The sequence below is a fragment of the Sinocyclocheilus rhinocerous genome, unplaced genomic scaffold (assembly GCF_001515625.1).
Source record: "Sinocyclocheilus rhinocerous isolate Xijiao unplaced genomic scaffold, SAMN03320098_v1.1 scaffold834, whole genome shotgun sequence".
In the NCBI taxonomy this organism is placed as follows: Eukaryota; Metazoa; Chordata; class Actinopteri; order Cypriniformes; family Cyprinidae; genus Sinocyclocheilus; species Sinocyclocheilus rhinocerous.
In genome coordinates this window covers 1,373,191-1,381,177 of record NW_015645089.1, presented here as the reverse complement: position 1 = coordinate 1,381,177, position 7,987 = coordinate 1,373,191, and the positions used below count along the sequence as shown (strand labels likewise).

The window sequence follows — 7,987 nt, the reverse complement described above, 5'->3', positions numbered from 1 at the left end:
TATCTATCTATCTATCTATCTATCTATCTATCTATCTATCATCTTAATGCAATTATCCCTAAGATCCTCCATGGTGACTGAAATTAGGATTTAGGGCTTTCTTACTTGAGATTAAGTTTACAGTAATATCTTTAGCTCCTGTAATACTTGCAGGCAACAGTCCCAAAAAATTTACACCGCAAACATAAAAATATACTCTGTTGTTCATCTGCTCTGCAGACAGTGTCATGTGAAGATGCCTCTGTGTCCTATTTGACTCACACACAAAGTGTGGCTTCATCAGCACCAAGGACAGTGGCCAAACGCAGACATGGCTGGTGGCGCATTGCACGGCAAGGCTTCATCCACTTGGGGCTCATAGTGAGGACTAGAAAAAATACTCAGGTGGCCCAGAAGGGGGAGTTAGAGGTAGTCTAACGCCGTTGTTGTTTCCTTTCACTTTCTAACAGGATAAGAGGAAGATTAACTATTTAAAAAATTTTTTTTTTATTAATGCCAAGGTACCAAATATAAAAATACAGAGAATATCAACATTACATACAAAGAGGTGACATTACATGCAAAGCACCATTTATAGCTGTATGTAACAATAAATAAATAATACAAAACACCGGCTCATTCAAGGTTCTTTTTGAGTTGGCTGTGCGTCCTGCGTCATTAACCCGGAACTAAAGTTCGATTCAGTTCGATTTGTGAACCGGCTCAACTGGTTACTTCCTGAGAACCGGCTCAAAAGAACGATTCGTTCAAGAACCTAACATCACTAGTTCATAGTCTGTTTACCCGTGTTTTGATCTTAGCCTGTTTTCTCGTCTTGTCTGATCTCTGCCTGCCCTGAAGTTTATATCCTGCCTTGGATCTCTCTCTCGTCTTGTCGTTTGGACTCTGTTTGCCCCTGCCTGGACTATTACCGTGTATCTGGATTATCTCTCTTTGTTTTGCCCCCTGGATCACGTTCGCCGCCGATCGACCCCGTCTGTTAACTGGACTACTCTTGTGTCTTGTCCTTGCCATACCCGTTTGCTGGTGTTCGACCCTGCCTGTGTTTTGACCATGTTTATTAATAAAAGCTTGCAAAAGGATCCGCACGCCTCACGTCTCGCTTGCCCTGTTACACTTGGAGAGTGCAGGGTTTGTGACCTATACTGTGTCCAGCCACCTGGGGGCTATCAAAATGTTTTGGCTTTACTTTTCAGCGCTTGTGCGGCACACTTGGTAGGGACTACAACAAGCTTCTTCCTGGGTTTGTGCCATCACAAACCCTAAAATTTACATAAACCCTGTCCCCGGGAACACGTAACAAAAGGTGGGTATGACGTTTCTGAACAACGTGCACTAAGCTGTTAGCGAATCACAACACACTGGGCCAGCTAACCAATCTGAGCCCATTGTGTATTTCTGAGGGAGAAGCTTCATAGAGCCAGGAAGTCAACAAACTGTTTTTAGGAGAATAGAAACAGCGGTGTAGAATAAAAGTAAAATATGTGAAATATAATGTGATTTTTTTTTTCAAAATGAAGCATGAACACATTACAGTGCACCCCATAAACATGATCAAGCCTTAGAAAATAGCTGATTGATCACCCCTTTAATATGCAAAGTGAGACAACATGTTGTTAGCCAGTAATTGCAGTTCAAATCAGGATTATTATAATTAACGAAAACTGAAAGTAAAACCATATATAAAAAGTTACTTGAAATAAAATAAGAAAACAACAAGAACAACAGCCTTGAAATTATTTTATTTTAGCTAGCTGCCAAGGAAACATTTCTGAAATAAAATAACATGAAAATGTCATGTTCATGTTAAAGAAAACAGAAACTAATAACAATGACAAAAACACAACAACATTACAAAAACTTTAGATGAAAGATTTTTTAGATGAAACATTAAAAAATTTAGATAAAAGAAGAAAATATATACCATCTCAGTGATACTAAACTACTGGTTCACCTGCATTCATCTATTTGTTAAACCCTGTCAGGAGCATGAATTAAATGCTTAAGGGTTCATGACTGATTAGTTTGTTCTGCAGTTTTCCCTTCAGATGATTGCCAGTCATGCGCTTGTTTTCACACCTCACTTAAAGACATTTTGATTGTTTTTTTTTTTCAGACAAGTAGCCAAATGGCAGGAGAATGACAACAACTCTGTAATCACTTCTCTCTTCTAGCCAAAGGATCTCATCTTTCAAAAAATGAACTTCTGAAACATGAAACTGTTTTATACACAGTTTTTCAGTTTATAAGAATCAAGGCATGTTTTCATGAAGAATTGCCAACATACACCAACATAATACATAGAATTAAAACTGATTTAATTACATATAAAATAAAGCACATTAATGCTTATTCTACATGCCCATATTTTAGATCCCTTAATCCACGCCATACCTAAACTTAACAACTACCTTAATAAGCAGCAACGTTTATTGAGTTTATTGAGGCAAAAGTCATAGTTAATAGTGAGAATTGGTCCCCAAACTAAAGTGTGACTGCTGATATATTCTGAATCTTTTTTGAACTCACATTACTTACTGAAAATGATTACAGAAGAAAGAAAAGCACATTTTGGCCATAGAATTGCATCACAGTTTTTGAAAGCACTCCAACAATCTTGCTAATTCTCTGTTTTCCACGGAAAAATAGAGCATTATGCTTTGAAAAATAAAAAACAGAGCTGACATGACTAAAAGTCATGTGATGGCACGGGTTTGTATCTGATCCTTTGCCCTCTGGCTCTGTAGACGATCACTCCACACACCATGGCTACTGTTGCCACAAGACAAACAGTGACGACAACAAGGTTTAGATTCAGACCCGGGCTTACGGTGACCTCTGAAATGTGAGTAAAGGTTGAAACGGTTAACACCATTTGTGTAGTGTACAATCATCTGTTACACAAGGTGAATGAACGATTTGGCTTACGAGATGCGCTCCTCTTCAGCCGCAGGGGCCCCTGGGAGATGAAGTGACTGTCGGTCTGGAGGGGAGCCTCTCTTTTGTGATGGTGGTGGGCCGGTGGAGCGACTGTGCTGTTGACGCAGCCCTGAGAGCAGCGGGTTTTGAGATTGTTGGCCTGGCATATGATGATTGAGCAGCTGATGAACACCTAGAGAGGGACGAGAGGAAGACGAAAAGATAAGAGACAGTGACAGAAGGCAGGGTTAAACAGAAATATTTCTATTTGAATTTACTTACAGATGCGCTGTATTCTCAATGTCAGAGTATATGAGAGAAAACACTTAAAGGGATAATTCACTTTCAGTTGCTGGTCCCCATTGAATTTCATAGTGTTTTTATTTCCATACTATGGAAGTCAGTGGGGACCAGCAATTGAAGGTGAACTATCACTTTAAAATCATGTTAACAACCCATAATGCAACTGCATGACAGCAAAAAGTCACCGCATGTTAAATACAGTGTCACTAGACCATTTGCTGTTGGAATGAATGATGAAATGTTTGATATATTATTAGAAAATCATTAAAAAATGACAATAAGCGCAAGCTTAAGGCGATAAGGCGACCAAAGAGTTGGTGTAAAATGTTCCATTCATATATAAAAATCAAATCAAATGTGTCGTCTATTTAAAATGTAATTTGCATCACCCTCACATCTGAATGGAACATATTGTGCCCAGATAATTAATTAATTAATCAATCAACCAAAAATGTGGGGTTAGTAATTTCTTTTTAAGAAATTAAGATTTTTATTTGGCAAAGACACTTTATATTCATCAACATGACAGTAAAGATTTCTATTTCAAATAAATGCTGAAGCAATATTGAAGGAATCCTGAAAAGATTGTTTCCACAAAATAGCAAAACTCTTTTCAATATTGACAATAATCAGACATTTTTTTTTGAGCAGCAAATCAGCATATTAGAATGATTTCTGAAGGATCATGTGACACTGAAGACTGGAGTAATGATGCTGAAAATTCATCACAGGAATAAACAACATTTTAAAATATATTCAAAAAGAAAACAAATATTTGGAATTGTAATAATATTTCACAGTATTTTTGTTTCAACTGTAATTTTGATCAAGTAAATTCAGCCTTCCTGAGCATTGATAAGAGGCTTCTTCCAAAAACCTTACTGATCCCAAATTGTAGTTTGTGTGTTGTGTGTGAGTGTGTGTGTGTCTGGAATAAATGCCACTCTAACCTGGTCATGGAATCCAATGAATTTGAAGGCTTCCATTTCTAACTGGACGAATGGTTGGTGGCTTAAGAAAAACCGAACCGTTTCATCCACAATGCATCTGAAATAAAAAAGCACTTGATTCATTTGTGTGACAAACTGATTAGACAAGTTTATCATTTAGCATTGGCATGATTAGCATGAGTAAAAAGTGCAAATGATCAATAATGTTTGTGGAATCTCACCCGTTCTTGATGATGGGATAGGAGACTGGGTAATTGGGATTATCGTAAGGAGTAGCCACACACGACTCGAGGAAGATCTCAGTGTTTAGGACTGGAGTAACGGGCTCAATCTTCATGAAGATCTTGTCACCCACATCATACTCAAGCGGGTAAGATTCTGGACGCCTGCTGTTCTGGAAATTTGCAGAAGCATAAAACTCAAACTGATAGTTGAATGTGCCGAAACCTTTTTCTGAGATGATGATTGGTGGTCTGTGAGTATCGAACTCCAGCGTAACGTTGGTCCTTTTCTGGTACTTGCACAGGATTTCAATTTCTAGGTTATCCTTCCTGGTTATAATGTCCCTGGGATCATCGAATGTAATGATTTTATTCTTGAAGATGAGTTCATTATTGTTCTCCTACAAAGAAACAGAAGCTGTCAAATAGTTTAGCTCTGGATTTCACAAGATCTGATTGTAAATGTTGATGATAAAACTGCTCACCTCAATCTGAGTGCCACAGTCGTTTAGAAGTGTGTTGGTGAACAGGTGGCTACTGTTAGTGTAAACCCGACAAGATGGATTTATCAGTCTCAAGTGGTCACCATGGAGGTTTTTGATGGAGGATCTCTTAATTGTCACTGACATTGAGTTTTGAGTGCAGGTTACATTTGCCTCAGGTCCTGAAAATAGCATTAATAATCATAGCTATACAAATGTACATATTTCTTCTGAGCAGGATATTTAAACACCTTCTTCAAATGGGAGAGGACAAGTGTCTTGTGCAAGATGAGTCATTAAAACATGTGGTCTGGTTTCCCAGAAGGTAAATATTGTACATTTTAAATGTGTATATTTGCTAAAGGTTAATTTTGTCAACTTTTAGGTGCACACTAGCATATTGATGATTTTAAAGATAATATGGACTAAAAGCCACAATATGTCCATTTTTATTTCATATAAATAAGTTAATGACATTTTTCTTTCATAATTTAATTCACTTCATTTCACTCATGAATGCCATTATCATTTGGGTCTGCACTGTCATAAAACGGAATTAAATGAACTGATTTACCCACCTTTACCATTCACCTTTGCAACAACGCACCTCATCTCAGAGTGGTAAATATTAGATCTTAAAATAGAAAGTTCTTTTTATCAGCTTTTATCATAATGTGATTTTAAAGTGGTAAAAAAAATGAAAAAGTACATTCACTTAGTAAAATATACCCATATTGTCCTTCTGCAATGAAGCAAAATGGAAAGTGTTGGCCATAGTTTTCTGAGGTTGGTGTCCAGTTAATCACATATTCCCCAGTGGTGGTTTTGTACTTTGTGCTGTTCAGAGGTCCACTAATGATGACATCAATGATTCTAGATGACAAAAACCACAACAAAACAAAAACTTTGAGAAACTTAAGTAGTGCACAACCATGTTCCAAAATGTCTATTGTACAATGACTAGCCATCATAGAGTTTGTCCTGTGTACCTCTATAACCCTTCGTTTTCTTTCTTTTTGGGCAGCTACTAATTTGGACAGGAATAGGCTACAACAGATTACTGGTGTTGACTTCTATATCTGAGCAAAACCATCCAAGACACCAAAACCTCTTTGAACTCCTGGCCTCTGGTAGGCGCTACAGAGCACTGCACACCAATACAATGGCTGAATTTGAAATAACATACTATTCTACTGCTCTTACTGTCATAGCATTATATCTGCCAGAAATAATATAAGTAGTATGCATGACAGAGATATGTAGTAGTATGCTAATATGCTATTCAAAATTCAATTTAAAAACATAAAAAAAATTTTAAATAAAAAGATTTTTCTTAATACCTTGAAAAAGATGCAGAAGCTTTCACTCTGATCTCAAGCTCTTGATTTACACGAGCCTGCAGGTGTTCTCCATGATGTGGCGTTGGATGGAGGAACCGTGGTAGATATTCACCCTCAGTGCAAGATGGTGCTGGACCATCAACTGAAACGTATGTACAGTATATATTTAATCATAGTAGGATAATTCTGAAGCATACTTTAGACTAAACTTCCAAATATACCTTGAAGCGAAAACTGAAGAGGTATTTTGCTCAGTGCCAAAGTTGTTGTTGTTGTTGCAGTGGTTGTTATTGGAAATGTGGTTGTTGTTTGTGTAGTAGTGGCTATTGTTGTTGTAGTAAGTTCAGATGTGGTCATTGTGGTTGAATCAGTTGTTGTTGTGGGTGTAAGTGTCGTTGTGGTTGGATCAGTTGTTGTAGGTGTCATAGTGGTTGACTCAGTTGTTGTTGTGGTTGTAGGTGTCATTGTAGTTGAATCGGTTGTTGTGGTTGACTCCGTTGTCGTTGTGGTTGACTCAATTGTTGTTGTGGTGGTTGGATCAGTTGTTGTGGTTGTAGGTGTCGTGGTTGAATCAGTTGTTGTTGTGGTGGTTGACTCAGTTGTTGTTGTAGTTGGATCAGTTGTTGTGGTTGTAGGTGTCGTTGTGGTTGACTCAGTTGTTGTTGTGGTGGTTGACTCAGTTGTTGTTGTGGTTTGATCAGTTGTGGTTGACTCAGTTGTTGTTGTTGTGGTTGAATCAGTTGTTGTGGTTGTAGGTGTCATTGTGGTTGAATCAGTTGTTGTTGTGGTGGATGACTCAGTTGTTGTTGTGGTTGGATCATTTGTTGTTGGTGTCATAGTGGTTGACTCAGTTGTTGTTGTGGTTGAATCAGTTGTTGTTGTGGTGGATGACTCAGTTGTTGTTGTGGTTGGATCATTTGTTGTTGGTGTCATAGTGGTTGACTCAGTTGTTGTTGTGGTTGAATCAGTTGTTGTTGTGGTTGACTCAGTTGTTGTTGTGGTTGGATCAGTTGTTGTAGGTGTCAAAGTGGTTGACTCAGTTGTTGTTGTGGTTGAATCAGTTGTTGTAGTTGTAGGTGTCATAGTGGTTGTTCCATAATAATTAGCAGCACGTCGGTTTCTGATGAAACTGATGGGAAATATTTCCTTTGAAGGTTGGTTGGTGTAGGACAGAGTAATTTTGCGAATGGGGAAATCCTCCAGCACCAGCTCAAAAGAATAAACTCCACGGACCGATGTGTGCGAATATGACAGAGAACAGTTATGCTACATTTTGAAGAAAATAAAAGAGTGTGAATGAAAAATGAAAGATGCAACTGTAATACTTAAAGCTGCAGTCCGTAAGTTTTGCCTCTTTGTCGCCATCTCTGTTTGAAAACCTGCAATTGCAGCTGTGTGTGGAATTATCTAGCTTGCGTGGGTTGTGCAGCGGCATGGCTCCAGCGCGGATGAATCTAATATTTTGAGGAGTATGTGTGGCAGTCAGTCACCGCACCGGTGTGGATATTGTACTTTGCACTCACAGATTCTAGCCTACGTCTTGGAATATATGACTCAAATAAGCATTTTCACCGGATATTGTCATCTGAACAAGTAAGTAACAAGTCTGCCACGTTTGTTCTGACCAACTGAGGAAAAAAGCATTACAATAAATCGCGCTACCAACGGTGATTTAATCTAAATTAGCTCATCACATCAAACCGTGCAAATTATTATTATTGTTATACTTTATTGTCAAATTGTTAATGTTAACAACATCAGCATTATGTGAC

General features: G+C 38.0%; 1 protein-coding gene and 1 pseudogene across 1 annotated transcript; both read right to left on the bottom strand.

Annotated features, from left to right (window-relative positions):
* Positions 1-1,014, bottom strand: part of LOC107705762 (uncharacterized) — a 9,806-nt pseudogene extending 8,792 nt beyond the window's left edge.
* Positions 1,015-2,674: 1,660 nt separating this feature from the next.
* LOC107705779 (location of vulva defective 1-like) lies at positions 2,675-7,052 on the bottom strand. Its single transcript, XM_016509229.1, has 9 exons — positions 6,437-7,052; positions 6,216-6,357; positions 5,605-5,748; positions 5,454-5,509; positions 4,879-5,057; positions 4,394-4,794; positions 4,173-4,269; positions 2,929-3,112; positions 2,675-2,838 (listed from the first exon to the last, which is right to left on the bottom strand). The coding sequence occupies exons 1-9, from the start codon at positions 7,050-7,052 to the stop codon at positions 2,690-2,692; spliced, it is 1,968 nt and encodes a 655-aa protein (XP_016364715.1). The 3' UTR covers positions 2,675-2,689.
* Positions 7,053-7,987: the final 935 nt, after the last annotated feature.

What these genes read in the sequence shown, in the direction of transcription:
- LOC107705779 (XM_016509229.1), bottom strand. Translation starts at nt 7,052, where the DNA reads ATGACACCAACAACAAATGATCCAACCACAACAACAACTGAGTCATCC. An exon ending in TCTTCAGTTTTCGCTTCAAG is followed by an intron (nt 6,358 to 6,436) that starts GTATATTTGGAA and finishes CATACGTTTCAG; the next exon opens with TTGATGGTCCAGCACCATCT. An exon ending in ATTGCAGAAGGACAATATGG is followed by an intron (nt 5,510 to 5,604) that starts GTATATTTTACT and finishes TTCTATTTTAAG; the next exon opens with ATCTAATATTTACCACTCTG.